The sequence below is a fragment of the Hyalella azteca genome, unplaced genomic scaffold, assembly GCF_000764305.2.
Source record: "Hyalella azteca isolate HAZT.00-mixed unplaced genomic scaffold, Hazt_2.0.2 contig9715, whole genome shotgun sequence".
In the NCBI taxonomy this organism is placed as follows: Eukaryota; Metazoa; Arthropoda; class Malacostraca; order Amphipoda; family Hyalellidae; genus Hyalella; species Hyalella azteca.
In genome coordinates this window covers 99,895-121,762 of record NW_025939777.1, presented here as the reverse complement: position 1 = coordinate 121,762, position 21,868 = coordinate 99,895, and the positions used below count along the sequence as shown (strand labels likewise).

Below are 21,868 nucleotides of genomic sequence, written 5' to 3'. Positions count from 1 at the left end.
AAACTTCAGAGGTGGAACTTAATGCAGTAAATTTGCAGTAAGTCAGAAAATACCAGAAAAATACCAGATTAGGGCAAATATACCAGATCTAAAATGTTCATACCAGACACCGTCTGAAAATACCAGATTTGTGAAATCTGGTATAGAAATATTCCATCTGGCAACGCTGCCGTGCACTTGAGTCTTCACTGACGAGTGACGACTGTGATCTGGCAGTAATAGAACTAGCAAACTCTGTGACCTTACCTGACACTTTAGCACCGAGCCGCCAGTTGTGATCCGGCAGTGCACGAGTGAGCATGGCTAGCTTAAAACGCTCCGCTATTGGCAGTAGACTGTCAGTAACGTTATTTATACTCTTAACTTTTCATCAGGTAAGAATACCACAAACTCGTTTGGTACATGCATAGCATTCAACTATTTTCTTCATATGAAATTTGTCTTTTCGTTAGTTAATCGACAGTATTATTTATTTTATTAACGTTCCATCATACCTGTGCAAAATGTGTCTATATGTTGAAAAATCGGGTTAACTTTCTATTTATTGAAATATTGTAAATTGCAAGATTTTAAATTCTTTACATAGAACTTTATGTGAAAATGTGTCCTGACTCCTGATTAATTATTGTTCTTACAGATGGTTAAATTATACTGGCACGAGTTGTGATTAAAATTGAATATCCAAACGCTTATATATTCTTATTCTTAGTAATTAATTAATTATTCTTATTTCCGACAAATTTCATCTCGAAACTTTCTTATGTCCGTACGTACAGGTCTCTAGAAATTACTCACTTTACTTTTCGTATAAAAAAAAGGCGTTTGGACTTCGGTGTGCATCAGAGTTCGTGTAGTTGAACACTTCCTAATAACTTTTCGGTCAAGTTGATGAGTTTGCGTTAGCCTCACAAATTTCCTTGTTGCGAGTGCGTCGTGTCATAGATCCATATGCTTACACCTTTGTCAGGCATTTGTTATTTATAATGATAATAATAATACCCGTGTGGTGTTAAAGATTTGACTGCAGGGTCTGTGATCGATTCAGAACCTCGCAGAATTTTTACAGCTTCCTGCGGGTCTCAAACTCGTAATTCACTGATCCAGTATCTATTGTGCTTTAATCGCCCGGCCATTTCGCCAATTTCGATCAGAACATTTAACAGTTAGCTGCTGGTATCGAACCCAAAAGTTACTACAAAAATTTTGGTGCCATGAATTTCAACCAATCAACAACCCAGCCGGCTGAACATCAACTCAATCCTCGTCCTCATTCGCCTGTGTTTTAATTAAGTCTTACATTTGTTACCATGTTCATAGAGCTTGAATTTTAAATTTTCATTGGGATTATGAGGATAAACGTGCTTATTAACGCTATAGTCTTTTCGATTCTTATACTTACTATCAAGGCACTGGTTGCAGAGCTCACGTGTGACAGAAATTGTATGTTAAATAAGTACAGGTCAATGTATTTGAGCTCGCTCTGCCATTACTGGCCCGTATGCGAAATAGGCACTAGCACTATAGCACTACAAAGTAGCACTATGCACTACGAAGTGTCCTGTTGGTATGCTAAATACGTCACAGATACTAAGCACTTCGAAGTAGCTCTACAATGTTTAGTGTCGCTTAGTGTCGCACTACTGATTGGTATGCAGCAAGACTTTGAAGTGCTACTTCGCTGTTAGAGTACTTTTATAGTGCCGCACTACGCTATGAGTCTATTGAAGAATGGTAGTTAAGTACTCAAGTAATTAATTATTCCCTAAAAAATTCTCATTCTTTGCAGAAGATTGATGTAAATGTCTAATTGTGATGGTAATGGTACTAGTGAAAATTGTGATGGTGAGCTGAAATTCGCAATGCGTCTGCGCACCTTTCCCATCATATATTCAAAGTCCACGCTTACCAAAGACATCGAAAAAAAGAGAGAAGCATAGAAAGTTCTTGCAGAAGAATTCAAAATGACTTCAGAAAAAAAAAAAAAAAAGAAAATTCAAAACATGGTATCAAAAACAAGAAAATTATTTTTTACTTCTACGCTGTTCATATGTTTCGCCAAGGAAAATGCCAGCCATAAGAATAACATGTTGTTCACTGAAGCGGTACACTTTTTTATATTCATGGCATGCTGCTCCTGAGGTTTTTACGCGATGATGCCTTTCATGCTGTAAGCCAAACAGATCCATAGCTGACGAAGTAAACAAGGTGAAATATACCGTACTGTCGTCGTGAAGTGCGGTGTGTACTTCAGATTTTTGTAGTGCGCGTTATGCTTTTGGCCCTATTTAGCATACCAACCGTAGTGTTCCATGCCGCACTATGGCTTGCAGTGCGTAGTGCTACTTCAAAGTGCTAGTGCCCTATTTAGCATGCCAACCGTAGTGTTCCATGTCGCACTAGTACGGCACTACGGCTTGTAGTGCGTAGTGCTACTTCGTAGTGCTAGTGTCCCATTTAGCATACGGGCCACTGTTAGTGCCATAACCTTCAATTTTCTAGTAATTTTAAAAGTCTCGGCTTGAGGGAACTATAAGAAAACTGTTAATTAGAATTACGCAATGATGATCAATAAACTTGATTTAAACGACTGCTCCTGCCTAACTATTCCAATAAATCAGGTATAATAAAAGTCGTCTCGCAATGCACATTTTCTCTCGATCAACTTAACGGCAAATAATATCTCCTGGCAATTCTTTCGATCGTTATCGACTCTATAATAAATCTTCCATGCAGTTAATGCTCTCTTATAACATGCGTGAGTGAACGGGGTTTATTCACTCATACATGCAGCATGAACAGCACGAGTGAATGATGCGTTCACTTTCTCCGGCAACGCGTCATGCTTTCTAGGCATGCGTTCTTCGATAATGTTCAGTCACCCAGCGAAAAATGCTTATGCAATGATAGTCATATTTTGGGAGGAGAGAAGGGGTTTAAATCAGGGTTGCTAGACGGTCTTTCTTTCGTGACGAATTCCGCGATTTCATTTTTTATGCAAATGCGTTGGCTGTCAAAAATTTATGATGGTAGCGGCACTTCCCGGGCACCCATATATTGAATTTATAAAGAACGAAAAAATGACAAATGAATTTTTACACCGGATCCTACAAATTTACTCGTAAATATTGAATTATAGCTATTTTTTATCCGCGGACTTGGACGTGTTTTACACCATCTCGCACAACTTGTATAAATCCACCGTGTGCATTTATCATTTCATATTGCGTTCTGACCCAAACCCTAGAAAATTAGTTGATTTGATTTGTACTTAAATTAATTTGCATTTGCATCCGTGCATGATTATTTCAGTGCAATTGAAATCAAGATTCGGTTTACTTTTGTAGTTAAACAAGCACGTGTGACGCTTTAATTTATAAATTTCAAATATTTTGCCTTCCTGTGCTATTTTTTTCTGAGAAAATCTGCTCTGGATTGGAGTTATAATTTTTGTGGAGACGAGGAATATTTTTTGTTGTATAGTTATTAAGGTGGCAATAATATTAGTAATGTAATTGGGCAGTCAGCTTTCCTTGCGTGTTCACGAGGCAGTCACTCCTGGCGGTCACAAGTGGACGCCACTATTTTCACAAGCCAATAAGCTCACGTTACTTGTTCATGAGGCCAGTAGTGGCTGTCAGTGCTTGGAGGCCACAATTATGTGTATTTTCACCTGCCTGTTAACTCAAATTTCCTGTACAGTGTCTCTCCGACGGCTGGGCTTGCGCGGTCCAAAGCACTTTTTAGAAATTATCAGTTTTTGCATCTATGATCTTGGGCATGCAAGAGTATTTCAATCGTGAATTTTCTGAGCAATGTCTATAACATAAATTTTTATTCACCACAGGGATTCAATAAATAGTACTCCAATTACAATAATTGTTTCTTGTTCGTCAACCTCGGTGAAATTTATACAAGTTGGTACCAAAATATACCAAACATAATAATAATAATTTGTACACAACTCTATCAAATAATCATGCGTGGTCATTCGGAATTTGGGAAGGAGCGATGTGTATAATAATTGTACATGTTAAAAAATTGTTAATTATTTAATTTGTGGATATTTTATTTGTATGTTTGTTTTGTATAGTAAATGGTATGGGGAATTTTATTCAGAAATAATAAGTTTCCATCAAATTTCAAAACGGGTAGAAATGTAAAGCAATATAACGGGTCTTCGACCTTTTAACAGACAGACACCCTGCGCGATCTAGCTTTAATTTTCATTACTCCAAACAAAAAATTTTCATCAGATTAAAAAGGATATAATTGTTTTAATCCTAGTGATTATCAATCCCGAGCAACACCGTGTTGAACTGCTAATACACTATTTACGGAGCTTGTATGAATTACACAAATTAGAACCTGGAGCTTTCTCGAGGTGCCTGAGGTCATACAATTCGAACCCACTGACTGCGTACTACTTAGCCGTCCATCCTGACTTTCACCATCGCCTTTTCAAATTGGGAACCTCAAACGTTCAGAAATACGGATATCGCTGTATGAGTTGTATCTGTTATTGATAGGGTTCACGATGTACGACTTGGGTTTGTTATTAATCTTCGCGTGCAACTACCAAGCGTTCGCTGAAGAACAATAGCTTCTACGCATTAAAACAATGCCTTCTGCGTAAATGGGCCATTTATTTCTTGTCGGCGTAATGCACTCAATCATTGGTGAGCGAAATGCGGGTGTCATATACAGTATATTAGCTTCAGCCTGCCGTTTCTTACACTTTGATTTACCATGACTTCTTGACTTGGCTCATGAGACCGTACAGCAACCCGGCCACATTTGGCGTCACTGGCGTGTAGGTTTTACTATCCAATCTCTAAAATTACCTACAAACTGCAGCGATGCTTCCTATACTTTTACTTCGCCTTTTTTCATAACTGCACAGCTGCTTTCATCACCCTGTAATGCACCACCAACACACCCATGTCATCACAAAACAGCTGCTTCCCATAGCTCAAGGAGTGGTTAGACTATTTGGCCAAATAGGCCAAATAGTGACTCGCTTGCTGCTCGTAGCACTGATACGCCTTTTTTCCCATGGTGGGTCAGGATGACTCAAATCCGGCAAAAATTCAATCACTATTTGGATAAATTCTCACTCATTTTTACAACACTTCTCTTTAACTTCACTTCTTGTTTGTCTGCTACCAATCTAATAATCGATATTTAACACACTTCTACCTCTCCAATCGATCTGAAATTTTGCACACTTGCGTAAAGTTGGAGACAATGCATGAATCAATTGACAGAATAAATAATTTTGAACATTTAATTTTTTTAATAATAAAAGAAATTAATTTTTTTAATATATGATAATAAAATTTGGAATTCCTTGTACATGTGTAACATCGGAGACATCGGATTTTTTATAAGTGTTAATGTCTTCGAAAAGTAATTTTTAAACACATAGCCTACTATTCTAATTGTATAGACTTTCCGTCACTTTTACCGTGTCGATCGCTTATATTCATTCAAGTATCCAGCAACTACAGCTGTTTGGCTTCATGTGCCATCTGTCGGATAAACTATTCGGCTGGAGCTTTGGTCTCTTATTTTTACCGAGAAGATTTCACGGTCTTCTCCTCTACGCTGAAACTTCTTCTATAGTGAAAGTTAGACCAATTAATCTTACGTCGGAAAGGGAAGTTAAACAATTGATGTCCTTTGGTAATTTGCCGACGAAAATTTCTTTTATGCAAAATCTGCAATGTTATTATGATTTTATTGATGCTCTCAGAGATTCAACTATTTTATTGCTGCTCTGTACAGATTAAAATGAAGAATGTAGTCGTCAAATAAACAATTCCATGAAAATTATTCACAAATATTCACGCTGACAAATGTAAAGTTATCCACCTTGGCAAGAATAATGAACAGCAAGATTACAGTATGAGAAGACACGGTTGCAACGACAGAGTGATGATGTCGAAGTCGACAACGGAAAAGGATTTAGGAGTTAATATCGACAATGAGTTGATCAAGAATCGGCAACAGGCCATGGGCCTATTTCTTCAACGTCGACACTTCTATTCTATTCTATTCTACTCCTCGAACTGTAGCGAACTCTACGCAACGACTCTTAACTTACTAACACCACCATGCAATGGTTGCATTCCGGTGCAAACAATTGTCCCTATTTATTTCAGCTGAAAAGACCGCAAAATAGCGTGTTACGCCTCCCCCCATCCGCCCACACTTCGCCCCAAATTCCTTGGTTCGTGCACTCATTGAAATAAATGACTCATTGTCTCAATAACTATGCACTTTTGTTCGTGTGGGGGTCGTCCTGACCCGTTTGGATCTGTCAACATGGCGTATCAGTGCTACACACATGAGTGTGTCAATATATGTGCAATATGATCAACTCGTTTTTCATGGTGTAAGACATTGTATTGATTCAGTGAACATTATCAGTTGTGGAACTGATTAAACTTCAGTAAAAGGATGTCTGATTATATAATACTATATTCCTTATTATATATTTTTATATTATATATAGGATTTTGACTCAGACGCCAGGGTAAGTTGCTGCTTTGGTGGTGAAATTAAGATTGGAATACTTGGTGGAATATCGTGATTTTTGTGTATATAACGACTTGTCATGCGTAGATATTTACTTTATTTTCTGTTGTAGGATCGTGCGTTATTCTCGGATCTCAATGCTCTAGCTCTCTCCTCGCATTATGCTCCTCGCACTTTAGCTTCCTCCGCATTTAATTTGTTAGTTCGTTAAATTCATATGCCGCACCTGTTTGATTTGTTTAGTTTCGATTTGCCGTTTATCTTTAATAAATAAATTTAAGTAAGTTTGTTTGAGTACCTAACTATCCGCTCGGTCCAAGCTCTTGCTGATAAAACCAATAGGGAAGTTGCATTTAATTTCCGGTCATTGGTGGACGTGACAATTAGACCATCCGAACTTTTGAGGTGACGCGATTAATTAGCTACTATTCAAGATTAGTTCGTCACAGTCATCATTTTCTAAAATTTGTTCAATTTATTTTTCTCATCATGAAGGATGTGTGCATGACCCAATACTTGTTATGAGTGCAAAGAATGTGCGCTAGATTGAAGCATGTATTCTTAACAAGCGCGGCGTGCTTAATTCAGGGTTGCTAGATGGCCTAAAAAACGGCCAAGTCTACGAACAAAAAGGCCAAAAATGGCCTATTGCTTAATATATACTATTATATTTGTAGGTTCCGGTCTAAAAATTTAATTTTTTTTTATTGTTGCAGTTTTTAAAACTTAATTATGAAGTACCTCTATTATAAATGTTATCCAGCCAGAGCAATTGAAAAAAAATCGCGGAAAAACAAAATCGCGGAATTCGTCCGGAAAAAAAGGCCGTGTGGCAACCCTGGTGCTTATATGAAGAATAAGGTCAGGAGTGCATGCATGCGTCCGGTCACGCGTAATGCATATCGCCCCAGAAATGCTCGATGTATGGGGCCGCGTGAGTTCCAAGCCGAGCGTATGACCTGCGCGTGCGTAAAATGCCAAAAAAAAAACTTAATTTAAAGCCTCATTTAATGAAAAAATGAAGGCTTCGTCATAAACTGGACGCGTTGTTCCAAAAATTGATAAACACTATAACAATTAAATGAGTCATATAGTCTAAATAGTGACACACTTTCTTGACCACTACACAAGCAGAGAGCGGACGTAGCACTGATACGCCCCTTAGCCGTGCCGAACTGGGTGAGGATGACCCACTCAAAGCAAAAAGTGACTCGTTACTTGGACAATGACCCGCTAGATTTTCTGAGTGTTTGTAAGTGTCGATGACCGTTTGCTGGAAGTGACGAACCTAGTTTCGTGAAGTGGCTTGGTTGTTACTTATTTTGCACATTTCCGGTTCATGGAATACATTTTGCACACGGAATACAATCATATTGAGGAGTTAAACAAGTCAATGTGGTTTGTTTCTTCGATTTCCAACACTTGTTGTTACTGTTGAATCGAAATTAGGAAAAAATTATAATTTTATCAAATTTCCCAGTTGATCAATTTATTTTCGCAACGGTGTGCTTTATTAACTTTATAGCAATAAATGCACATACTTTTATTAATGCAATTCGTATCAAGACACACTCTCACTATTGCTTTCTGAGCAATTTTCGAACGTGAGCTTCTATTTTTTGGCCAATATCTATACGAAGGCAGCCATTACTGTTCTCCATATTATATAACACATTGTGTCTGTAAATACGCCATCTTAATTGTTAGCGAATACGTCGTCTCAATGTTATACTCAGAAAAGTGAGTAGGACTTTGTCCGAATAACGATACACTATTTGGCTTTCAAGAGGTCGTCTAGATTCAGTAAGGCCCCGCCAAATGGCTTATGCATGCTACGTCCGATGCTGCGGGTAAGAAAGCCTGTCAAAATTTAGACAATATGACCTTGTCAGGTTTCTGATTGTATAATGTCATTTGATAGATAGCCTATACAAGTAGAGTGTATAATAATATATTAATATACGGATCACTATACGGATCACTAATGTATACGGATCACTTTGAAACTTGGTACACTTATGTAAAATAGAAAAAAAACTCGCGTTCTGTTCATGTAAATTTTTCGCAAAAAATTAAAGAAAACGTGAAATTTTTAGAAAACGGAAAATGGTGGTACTTTAGAAATCTATCTCCTCCTAGGATTTTCAAGTTACAACATCGAGACACATATGTATCAGCAGCGACTTCAGGCCGTCTAATTATGTGCTCCGCAGCTAATTTTCGCCTATCTTATATGTGGAAGAACTCCACCACCCCTAACCCTTTCGTGATCTGTCGTGAACGCATGTATCAACGTACAGAGATGGTTTTGGTACCGTTACATGCGTTAGAATGTAAGCTTTAAGACGAGTATAAAAACCAAAAAAGTTAAAATTTTCGATTTTGGGGCAGACGCTCCCCTTAAATTCCCTGACGCATGATGGCTTAATTATATTTTTATCTAAAATTTTAACCCAATCTTCCATGTTAGTGGCGCGATGTTGTTCGTTCATTTTCCGGGTGTTTGATTTGTTTTTCGCCAGTTCACAAGACTTAATTTAGTCTTATTATTTGTATGGTAGCGCGAGAAAGAGCGATGTTTTCCCAATGAAGATTAAATAGACCGCTGAGGAATGAAGGAATTAACAAATAAGACTTGGATTATAGTGTCACATGCTATGTCAAGTGTTATTACATTTTTATGCATTGAAATTTTTTCCTTTAATTCGTTGTTTGTTTCAAAATAATAGAATTCATCATTTATCAGTGGTGAACTTCTTTCTAGTTTAAAAAATCATGACATCGCTTCATAAGTAATACGTAATACTTCACTATTACGGACTAATGAATAATATATTCAGTAGGAAACTTTTAAAATTTAATAGGGAATGCAAGTTACAATTTTTAAGATCCATCAATCCGGTCTTATTTTTTATATAGCGCTTGATTTGACAAAGATACTTGATTTCGCCTAGGTTTGGTTATAAATCGAAGAAGTAATGTAGTTTTAAAATTATTCAAAATATTTTAATGAATTGCCAGACGACTTCAAAATGAATTGACCCATACATGTTCAAATTACAAAATATAATTATTTGACATCTTCCGAGTAGCAATAATATAAACGTGAATATAATACTGGTTTTTATAAGGTGACATGTTGTTATCACAGTTATTAAACTTAGTTCGTTTGATATTAATGCCATATGTGCATGTTGCGAGCGTGTTCCCCATCCTACTTCCTTAACACTGAACCTTAATGGCAAACGAAAGATTTTATAAAACCAGATCATTTCTAATATCCTGATCTACTTTGAAATTTCATTTAATAACCTATGCATTGTAATGCTTGGAGATACTTACTGGTCTACTTATAAGACTCATACTATACTATATCGGTATAGTATAGTATAGTATAGTATAGTATAGTATAGTATAGTATAGTATAGTATAGTATAGTATAGTATAGTATAGTATAGTGTAGTATAGTGTAGTATAGTGTAGTATAGTATAGTATAGTGTAGTATAGTGTAGTATAGTGTATAGTATAGTATAGTATAGTATAGTATAGTGTAGTGTAGTGTAGTGTAGTGTAGTGTAGTGTAGTGTAGTGTAGTGTAGTGTAGTGTAGTGTAGTGTAGTGTAGTGTAGTGTAGTGTAGTATAGTATATACCATATACTATACTGACAACCTGACATTTAGTTTTCTTCTCGAGCTCACCGCTGCTCTATTGATACGCAAGTGACGCCTTCAGCCACTGGAGCCTTGGACGCAACTTTCGCTGGAAGCTACAAGGCGGAACCGGATTGCCGTGCTCGGTGGTCTGGAGCCCAGTGTTTGGATTTATGTTTTCAAAAAAAAAAAGCTTCGGAATCCGAATTTATAATCCGGCGTGTTGATCAAGTGTTGAGTACAAATGACTTGGAGTTGATAAGTGACTATTGTTCGATTAATTTTTTAATGTACAGGAATCTAGTGTATATAGATTCAGGTAAGGATAGCATCATAAGAAAGATGGCAACTGCCAGTTTAAAGGGTTATGAGGTCAACTATGCATGCTCAACAGGAAGAGTTTATGAATTCGAATCCATGCGCACGAAGATGCACTGATGTTACATAAAATTAGATAAATATGCATACGATATACAGTATAAACGAACTTCTTCACCTTTTTTCGTAAAACTTCGTTCATATGAAAAAGCTGGTAATTTAGTTAGGTGTATATGATGCATGTTGCTTTCATATCCTTTCCATGCGTGACATTAGGACCTTTGGCTGAATCTGCAGAACTCGGTACAGGAACATATATACACGTATTGAATTACATATTGCAGGTGCATAGTTAACACATACACGTATTGAATTACATATTACAGGTGTAGTGCAACACATACACGTTATATGTATTGATGGTGTATAGTGTAACACATACACGTATTGAATTACATATTGCAGGTGTAGTGCAACATATACGCGCTATATGTATTGCAGGTGTATAGTGTAACACATACACGTATATTGCAGGTATATAGTAGAAGACATATATATAGCTACACGTATCAAGTCCCAAATGGAAAGTATTTTGATGCCGCTACAACGCATGGCAAGCGTTTGAACTGAGCATCGATATATGAGAACAGCTTTCTATTTGCTGCAACAGTTGCTGGCGTGAAGGTTGAGTCAAATACTATCATATATGAGAAATTCGAGCTTTTAAAAATAGGTCATTGGTTTTCTTTAAATCAAGGCATTGCAGTTCATCGAACAATAAAAATTCTTAGAAGGTTTTGTCAGCGTTTCACGAGTCTTTTCTTCAATTGACTAGAAGAGAACTTATTATGTACAAAATATTAAATTGTAATCTTTAATGCACATTTAAATTCAGTGCTATTTCATTTAATTTACACATTTCTGAAACAGGTAATAGATATATCGAATATCTTGGTAACATCGACACGATTGGTATGCGGACGAGCGCTCGAGTAACTTCCATGTATTTCGGAATTGCCAGGCTTGAAAACATGAACAACCTGTATGACTTTCTAAATATATAATATAATTACGACAGCCAGGACTTTTAGAATATATCACATGTTATTTTTCGCCCTATAGGCATTGCAGTTCGTGAACACATGAAAATCCTTCGAATAAATGACGGTTATATTAATTATAAGACTTAAATAAATTCCGGTTAACGTAACATGAAATAATGATGCAAGTTTCCCGCAGTGTATATTAAGTCAATTACTCGTCTTATCACTGAATCATTTTCTGTCTGCCTTCATTACCTCATCAGCTTTACTTTCACGCGCAGTTAATTAAGTCTTGGTGTGGGTATCTCCGCTTTATTATAGCTTCTTCATTTCTTCAGTTGGCAGCTATAATGTCCGCTTTGAATCGAACTATTCAATTTGTGAGTCAATGCTTTAATATATTTCCCTCGTTAACACTTGTGGTGCAAAAGAAGTTATTTTTACATTCTATTGAGGAGGAATACTTTCATTTCCTGCAGTGCAAGTAAGATGAACCGATAAATAAGACGGAAAAATAATCGTCTCATCGATTTACGATCAATTATCGTCGCTAATATACTTAATGTAGCATCGCTGGGTACGATGAATTTAACCATCATCATATTAATGTCATCATGAATCATTGCACTCCATTTTTTTGGCGGAAGATGAGTAACTCTCGCTTTCACTCACCCGTTGTGGAAGTTCCGGCAGCCAATAAAAGAATAAAGCCTCTCCTTGAAGTGAGCCAAGCCCGTGAAAGTTCCTGATAGAAGCATATAGAAATATTGTAACTAACTGGATTTATTGGGCACTGATAATGATGTACTTATTACGATGCAAGATATAATCAACTTTATACAAAATTACATTTTACATTGTCATTTTTATCAAGTACTGCAAAAAAATAATTATAGGCTCTTTTGGATCTAAATTTACCTGTATGATCAATATCTAGGCTCAGCTTTCATTATTCTCAATCAATTTTTTCTATTCACAACAAAAGTTAAATGTTAGAGTTAGAGTTATATTTCCAACTCAAACCTCCTCGATGAGTTATAAAATTTGAGTTGTATTCAGACCTAAAGTTTGAGTGGTATTCACAACTCAAACTTTAACATGCAACCTGTAACACTTTATCGTGCAACCTCCGTTATGGTAGAAGACCTAGCTTCGTCGTACACTCAGAAAAATAAATGGGTTATATTATCAAAAGAGCGACAAACTCCTTTACCCATAGCACAAGCAGAGAACAGACCTTGCACTATAATACGCTCTTTCGACCACCCCAACAATATAGATCAGGATGACCCACTCAAGAACGAAAATTGCATCACAATTTGGACAATGTCACGCTAATTTCTCTCTCTGAAACTGAATTTTGAGTGAGGGAAAACTCGTTCAGAAACTTAGGGAGACTGTCTCAATTGTGATGCACTTTTCTGCCCTAGTGTGGGTAATACTGACCAATTTGGCCCGGAAAAACGGCATGTCAGTGCTACGTGCAGAAAGTGTCACAATTTGAACAAAAAGCCTCATTCAATTTCCTGGTGATATAAATTATTATTATTATTATTATAAATTATTAACCCGAAATTGTGCCTTGACTTTAGAGATCAATAGCGTCATGGTATCATTCCTGAATTTCCTTCACATTCGTTATTATAAAAATATTAATATATAAACAATATTGATTTATAAAAAAAAAAGAAAAATATAATAAAAATAAAATAAAACGATTTTTCATTTCAATTAATGCGAAAAAACTAATTAAGATATGCGCTATAAACATACTTTTGTGTATAGTACTTTTATAGAATAAATATACGTTATATAACGCATGTGCACTGTATACGCGGCGTTCAAGCCGATATATATGTATAAACCCTCCTTATATGCGTAATAAATGGAAATTTTTGCCGAGAGAGCATCGGATGGCGCTATACCCAAGGCACAAACTAAACATTATTAGCATAGTATAGTATAGTATAGTATAGTATAGTATAGTATAGTATAGTATAGTATAGTATAGTATAGTATAGTATAGTATAGTATAGTATAGTATATTATAGTACAGTATAGTATAGTATAGTATAGTATAGTATTGCGGTTTCAGCGTTTATTAGGCCGTAGGCTCTAGTCTAGCCAATAAAAGTCCATCTGCATATTGATATCTGCATATTAATTATTGTACTCATTAATCTTACGAAGATCGCGGACTGTGTGTGGTCATACATGTAATGAACAAGGCTCGTGTTTACGTCCGCTGATGTCATCCAGAGGCACGACATGTCGCGTAGCAGATTTCACTTCGTAATTTTTGTTCAAGCAAGAAAAAATGTCTGAGAGATTGTGCTTACCATGAATGCATGGGGCAAGAAGTTATAAACAAGCGCATACTATGATTTACAAACCAATTTCTGACGCGAATATGTCAACAATAGTTGTCTACGCTTAACAGATTCAAATTTCTACTCAAAATTTAATTATTATTAGTGGAAATATATGATGGTTAGTTCCAATGATATTAAAAGAGTGGATTCATAAAATTAAAAATGTTCTTTAAAATTTTCGTATTTGTATTAATCATCATGCAGTCCAGCTCACGCGCAGGCTCTCGTATCCACAAAATAGAAAAATTCGAGAAACTTTTCTTCTAAACTGAGCCCAGCGTGCGTTCCAAAAGGGGCTTTCTCTCCCCAAACAACAACATGTTCAAGTCATGTGGCCTGTAGCCGGTGCCAGACTGCGGAACCGGATTCTTGGATAAATAGCATTAGCTCCGGCTTTCTGAGACGTCTATATCTATAGCCAATTTTGAGCGTACATCATAGTCTAAGATTTGAATGTTTGTTTGATACGATGCTAAATGATAAGATAGACTTTATTCTATGATAAGATAGACTCGGTATCTATCTAAATTAATTGTATGGATTTAAATTTTGATACTCAAGTTAATGCAGGAATTTGTATAAATTAATCAAAAACCGTTTGAACACGATGAACCCTTTTTTTATATTATAGGGTGTTTTTTTGTCTATTTATTTACAGCGAATTTTGACGATGCTAGGACGAACTGCTGGTAATGGATGACTCTTGACTCGCTTTCGTTTATGGTTGTGATTTGATGAAATATTGTTTCATAAAAGAAATTCAATGTATGCTTATATTGATATTTAAAAAGCTTTGTCAGTTTTTAGTTCTTTGCTATAAACGCGTTTCTAATTTGACATTCTTGCCATTAATGCAAGGCGGCGAATAAATAAATAGTGACCTGTGCAAATTGAAACTACAGGACGTGGCGAGCGATTAACATTTTTTTATTTCATTCGCTGTGCAATCAAATTTAAATTTAACTTAAAATTTAACAATTCATTGTTTAAATATAATTAAATTTAAATATTTAATATATTAAAAATAAATGCACAAATTTAAATATTCACAAGAGAAAAAAGTGAGTTCTATTAGTCGCATCGATAGAGCTAGTACATATGTAAAAGTTGTTAAAAAATTCCACATTACAACTTTCCGTGACGCATTATATCCTTTGTGATGATCTCTCTACGTATACACTCATAGTAATTAGTGAGACTTTGTCAAAATATCGATGCACTTTTTGCTTTTGTCTGGGTCACATTGGCCCAATAAGGCAAAATGCGTCACTATTTAGAAAATGTGACCCACTTATTCCTCTGAGTGTACTTGACACAACGGGCCGGTATGTGTTCTGCTTCGCAGGCTTTCTGTGCACCAAACTGTGGTGAAGGAAAACATTTCGCCCTTGGCTATTGGCTTGAAATCCAGGCCATTCCTATTGTACATACATGCTCGCTGCACGTTATAACACGTTCATTTTAGCGCATTTTCTCATTTATGGGAAAAATGCGCTATTGTGCTTGTCATTTCCGTCCGTCTGTCCGTCCGTTCGTCCGTCCCTCTGTCTGTCTTTCTGTGACTTTACGTTTCCGTCGATTTTGAGAAAATGCGCTCTCTGTCACTCATTACAGTGAGTACTGAGTTATATTTTTTACTAAAACTTTCAAGATGTGCAACTCCCGTCATTGTTTAGCTAATTATTAAACAAATATTTAATACTTTCCCATAGGCATTTTTTCTTAAATCTTTATGGCAGCATTATTTGAGCTTCCTCTTATTAAGATAGAGTTCTGCATTTGATTAAAAATTGATTAGTAAAAATACTTCGGTAGTGGTTCACGAAGATGTTCGATTCATAATTAAGTGCGTTGTATATATGATTCATATTTCATATGTATTATGCATGCATTATAACTTCTATGGATGAAGATCAAAGCCCTGCCGCTCCCATGTCATTAATGTTGAATTGAGCCCGCGGCGTCAGGACGAAAAAGCTGTGCGTAAGTTCTAGTTTTCTTTCCCGGCAGTCAGTCAAGTTCTGTAAATGACAAAAAACCTGTCGCCTTCACAGAAAGTGAGGAAGAGCTAGCGAGAAAGTGTCCATAAGAGCCTGGGCTTGTAGAAGCTCTGCTTCGCTACCTTGAATGCGGTCTTTAAGAGTTTTCGGGCTTTCTAAGTTACGTTGCTTAGCCTGAGTTTTCGGATATTCTAAGTTACGTTGCTTAGTCTGAGTTTTCGGGCTTTCTAAGTTGCGTTGCTCAGTCTGAGTTTTCGGGCTTTCTAAGTTACGTTGCTTAGTCTGAGTTTTCGGGCTTTCTAAGTTACGTTGCTTAGTCTGAGTTTTAGGGTTTTCTAAGTTACGTTGCTTAGTCTGAGTTTTCGGGCTTTCTAAGTTACGTTGCTTAGTCTGAGTTTTTATTCCAGCGACTTAGCATATAATGGAATTACGATATAGGCAATGAATTTACGAAACGGATTAGATAAATTTCAACAAATTTATACGAATGAATTCCATAACGATGGATAAATTTGCATGTGGCATTCATGTATGGACCTGTATTCTTAAACAAGGAAGATGAAATATGCAATATTCTCGAAATAATGTACTCTGAGAAAACTCGGTTCATTTATCCCGCGCTTCGCTTGCGTAAGTATTGCGTGCTTGCGTAACATCTTTCACAGCCATTAAACGCTGAAATGACTTTCCCGCTATCTCTACAGCTTCATTGTTGCGCGTATACGTGGACGGCAGTTTCGACGCGTGCGTTATCTTTTAATTGGGATTACCGTACGGGTGGCGACTGATATAGAAGAGCTGCGTCATGCATAATTATGATACTTCCGCTCAGATATATTTTCTGTCGAATTATTGTTTTTTTAGAAGAATTTGTATGATGTTTATCTAGGCGTAACTTTTAAGAAAATATATTTCTTGGTGCGGTGTATACATCGACTAAACTCGTGCAACGATGCACGATCTTACGGAGTTGAACCGAGACCCTGATGCATGGTCAGGGTGTTTGAAAATTGAAAAATCTCGGTATACATCAACGTAAATAATCAAATGCTAAATTGTAGCAATATCCATTTGAACATATTATTGCCTTTATAATCGTAAGTGAAATATCAATATTACATGCTGCTCAGAGTAGCACATTCGTGTATGTACTCAGATTAAGATAAATTCAGCCCACAACAATATAAAGCTCACTGCGTTATAAAATTCCAATTAAGTTCAAAGCTTAACAATTTTTGGTCTGTTTACTCATTACTCTATCCCGTCAAGATTGGATATTGTCAAATATGGATATATTTTAATAAAACCGGAAATACAACTTCCGCGTTCCATTTGCCGGATCTCGCGAGAATCGACTGTTGCCTGATCAGGTTTTTCTGTGAAGTCTTCTTCTCATGGAATGTATGAGATTTCTCGCTAGGCAGATGATACGCAATTTATAGTGACATATTTATGTAACGCTATGTCTAATGTGGAAGATCTTTAGAGTATATTGAACATAAAAGCCATGGTATTCTTTTAAATTCGATTCTCGGTAAAGTTCTCGATATTTTGTGCACAATAAATTTAGCGATGGAGCTTAGCCGCTATGAGGAAAACAACATCATCGCTTAAAAACCATATGCTTGGTTATAGTATTCGATGTTAATCGTCTGGTACATAGTGACATTTTTACGCCATAACTTCGATTTAATAATAATAAACAAAACTGTGATGAACTAACCTAAATAATATACTAAACTGTGTGTGTAAACTATACACATTTGATAAGATGTGCGTTGTTGGTCCTGATATGCGTCGCTTTCATTTCTAAAGTTGTTTCCGAGGTGAAAGTGTGAGTGAGAGTTTATCACTGCAGCACGGGTATGTGGGGGTGTCCGCTTGGGCATATATGGGCATGAGCTGCGCCCTTGGTGTGCATTGTGTGTTCATGCGTGTCTTACCCCTTTGTCTATACTGTATACGAATAGATTAACGATAGCGTCAATAATATTGGTATCAAAAGCTTTATAACAATTGTCGTTCGTCAATAGACAATGAGTTAACCTAACACTAAACGGTCAATTTCGGAGTTTATGTAGAAGTAGCGTTGCAAAAACAGGGTAAAAAATTCACTACGATAACTAGCTTATTTTCCACCTTGGGTAACAATTGAAGAATTAGACGATGTTTATAGGTGGGTAATTTATTGAAAAAATCGTTAATCATACTTACTTGATCTTCGATATAATTTGAATAAATGTAGTGGTAATATTAATGCTTCACTATGTTCCGCAGATCTCCGGACAACCTACCGATGGCGACGAAAAAGCTTCTGATACCGAAGGCTCCTCAGGACGAGGCCTATGGGAAAGCGACATTTTCTTCATCCAAAAACTGGCGAGTTTTTTCGGTGGCGGCGACAAAGATACAAAAACTACGAAGACTGAGGAACCCATACGGAGGCAAGACCGTGTCCCTGTGTTGCGCCACCAGATGGTTCCTCCTCAGCTCTTCCATCCTGAAAACATTGAGACTCCGAATGGTCCTCTCACGGTGGTAAGCCATTCCAGCAGACCCGCTGCCAAGTTTAGGGTGGGAAAAAATCCACATGGGGTTCGACAGAGACCACGATTTCCATTGCGGCAGAAAAATAAGTTAATTAAAGTTCCTCCACCGATGAGAAAGACCGGTGAAAAGCTTCCTGTACTTTTGAATCAGAGTGAAAAACCTTCCAGGCTTTATACAGGGAATGCTAATTTCGTCCAGCCTGAAAACTTCCGAGTGCCACCTCCCTTGTCGAATTCATTGGATGGACATCGCACGCACGCGAATCTGAATACAATTGTTCACTCTCAATTCTCGCAGGCACCTTATCCTTTCCGCATGATAACATCGCCAAAGCCCTTCGTAAACCCTTTTCAACTAGGGTTCACTGATCCACATCCAGAGACCTTCACAAGAACCGTGACGTCTTCGCTCCTGGCGAACCACAATCCCACAAACCCGAAGTTCCTGTCCAGCCCAGTAGCAATAAAGAATCCAGTTCCTAACTTAGCTCATCCTCGTGACTCTAGCTTTGTTTTCCCATCAAGTTCCACCCAGAAAAACCTTTTCTTCGACCAATCGTCATTACTGCAGCCGAGCGGTTCTGTCCAAGAAGTTACACGCGTAAAGCAACCTCAGTTCTTGTCAGGCTTATCATTTAATTCTATTGGAACTTCTTCATTGGATAAGCCCCTAAATCGTTTCCGTGACCAACACTTGAGACCTCCCCCACAGCCCCAACGCGTTGAGCTTGATTTACATAAACCTAACCCGTTCGATTCGCATGCCGAATTACATGGACTCCACAAAACTAACGAGTTGGGGAAAAATAAGTTTGAATACAATGGATCGGATGATTTTCTACCAAGTCCCAAAGAAGGGAACATGCTAGAAGACGCTTTTCAGCCGATTTTCAGAGCATCCCAGAGTCTGGACATGGAATTGCCTGAATCTTTCATGAAGCCCATGCACATAGCCTCTGCAAGATCATTGACGTTCGCTCAGCCAGCACCTCCACCTGAAGTAATTGATTTTTTCGAGGAAGATGGCATGAAACACCTGTAATTAAATGTAAATCTACAAATTATTGTGTTCAGATGTTGAATGTGATAAATTATAGTCCATAGTTGAACTGACTTAGTATCCAAATTAAGATTGTACGTATTAAATAATTCCATCTCTATATTTCTTATGAAATGCTGAGGAATCTTTATTATTTGAAGAACTATAGCCAAATAAAGAATACAAATTGAACTGCAAATCTTCAGAAAAAAACATTAACTAGCTTGCTATAAAATACATTTGTATTTTTGGCTCACTGTACAAATAATTTCAAGCTTGCATCTAGCCACTAACAATCTGTGCAGATAATAATTTTATTCTGCCCCTAATAATTTGTTAGATGTTTGTTGATGATCATTGTATAAGTGTTCGTTATTTATTATTTAAGATAATTATTCGGATACGGGAAAGCCTATATGAATAAAAGTGATAGAAATAGGCATTTTCTGTACCTCGAATGTTTGTTCTCGTTATTATACTCGTGTAAGCGTGTAGGTACGACTAAACTCTAAAGCTTCTCGCATTATTGCATTATTTACAAATATGTAAAATCTTTTATCTACTTTCTATGAAATTATAATAATAATAATACATTATTTATGATATTTTTTCTTACATGAGAATATTCATGCATATATTGCTCGTGTGATGTGAAGGTAATTATCTAAAATCATTAAACTGCTCATTTCAAAGGCATATTTATGTACCTACATTTATGCAAATAAATGCTAACACATTTTTTGTGAACTTTATTTTTAATTCCTTGCAAGTTCATCATAGAATGAATTTACTCCCACTTTTCACTTTCCTTCTCATTCGCTGTATTTTTAGCTCGTCCATTTGCCGTAGGCCCGAGAACACATATGTTGAAATTGATTTGTTGTGTATATGCTCGAGCATTGACTCTTTGATCCAAAAATTCATCGTTAAGACTGAAAAAATAATTCACAGCTCAATTCATTTTTAGAGATTAGCATCGTTATTGGGTTTTGATGATACATTGAATTTTTTGCCATGATTCGAATTTCTTAGTAATGATCTCGATGATGCAAATCATAAACGATAAACCTCGTGAAGCATGGAGCAGGCTCTTTTTCAAATCGGGAGATACAAAAAGTTTTTAGGTTATTTAAAATATATTTTTTTTTTTGCTCAATTAATGTTGTTCGCGCAAACGATTGGAGACCGTCCGCAGAATTGTCCAACCTCGTCCAAACAGCAGGTTTTCTGCTCGGGGAAAATGAACGCTTTTTTACATGTTTTGCAAACATTTTTAAATTTGATAAGAGTTTTAATAAAATGCAGTTTGAAAGGTTTGATGAATATAGAATAGAATAGAAGTGTCGGCACTGAAGAAATAGACCCATGGCCTATTGCCGATTCATGAACTTTTCGTGGCCTAGTGACAGAACCAGAGGCCATAGTTTGAAACTTGTAAAAGAGCAGTGCAGTCGCCAGGTGCGCATGAATTTTTTCTCCGACAGAGTGGCGAACGTGTGGAATAGCCTTCCTGAGCTGGTAGTTTCCGCCCCTAGTGTCAACTCATTCAAGTCTCGTCTGGACGCTCACTTTTTTAGCCTGGCCACCAAGTGACCCGGACTGCTATCACTAAACTCGTATTTGGAACCCACCACGCACGTTGCTATTACGACGTATCACCATGATTGGTGAACAGACCTCTAATAAGGCCTTCAACACCTCAACCCTTCAAAGTCAAAGTTGATTCACAAGGGATCCGGCCTTTGGATCGCCTTATTTAGTAATTTTAGTGGATCGTCCTCAATCAGCATCGCACGGCTCACTGGAAGTCAGGTAGGATGTTGCTCTTCATAATTAGTTATTAAATTTATTTAGCGCGTGTGGGGACGATAGAACCCGACACGTTTTCTAATGTCTGAAACTTAATATTCGTGGCAGCGGGGCGGATGACCCTTCTCGTGGTTTTTTATTGCTTCGTTTATTTGAAGCAAATTTAAGAAAATTCATTAAGTTGACCTGATCATTTAAACCATGGTCAATAAAGTATCATAGTTGAATTCAGGTGCGCGAATAATTATTTCATAATAATTTATTGTGTCATATAAAACGGACCGATCAGATTTTCTTTATTTATTGATCGGCGACCTATGTCTGCTCACACTTTCTTTGGTTGAAGAAGGGCGGGGCATTTCCTCAAGTCCGTCCGTTTTCTCGTTGCTTTACGTTCAAATTTTTAACTGGAACAATGAAAAACTATCGCAATTAATTGACTGACAATTGTTTTATTATATTAGTTTCACGTCAACAAACTTGGTCCTTCTGAATTTTAATTAAATTGTAAACGAATGCATATAGTTACAGATGCATCGACTTGAGTAA

The 21,868-nt window shown here is 36.8% G+C and overlaps 1 protein-coding gene across 1 annotated transcript; it reads left to right on the top strand.

The window, feature by feature from the left end:
• The first annotated feature begins 279 nt into the window (after positions 1 to 279).
• Positions 280 to 20,237, top strand: LOC108680383. The gene is made up of 2 exons (XM_018169192.2): positions 280 to 374; positions 18,200 to 20,237. The coding sequence occupies exons 1-2, from the start codon at positions 300 to 302 to the stop codon at positions 19,511 to 19,513; spliced, it is 1,389 nt and encodes a 462-aa protein (XP_018024681.1). The 5' UTR covers positions 280 to 299; the 3' UTR covers positions 19,514 to 20,237.
• The last annotated feature ends 1,631 nt before the right edge of the window (positions 20,238 to 21,868 follow it).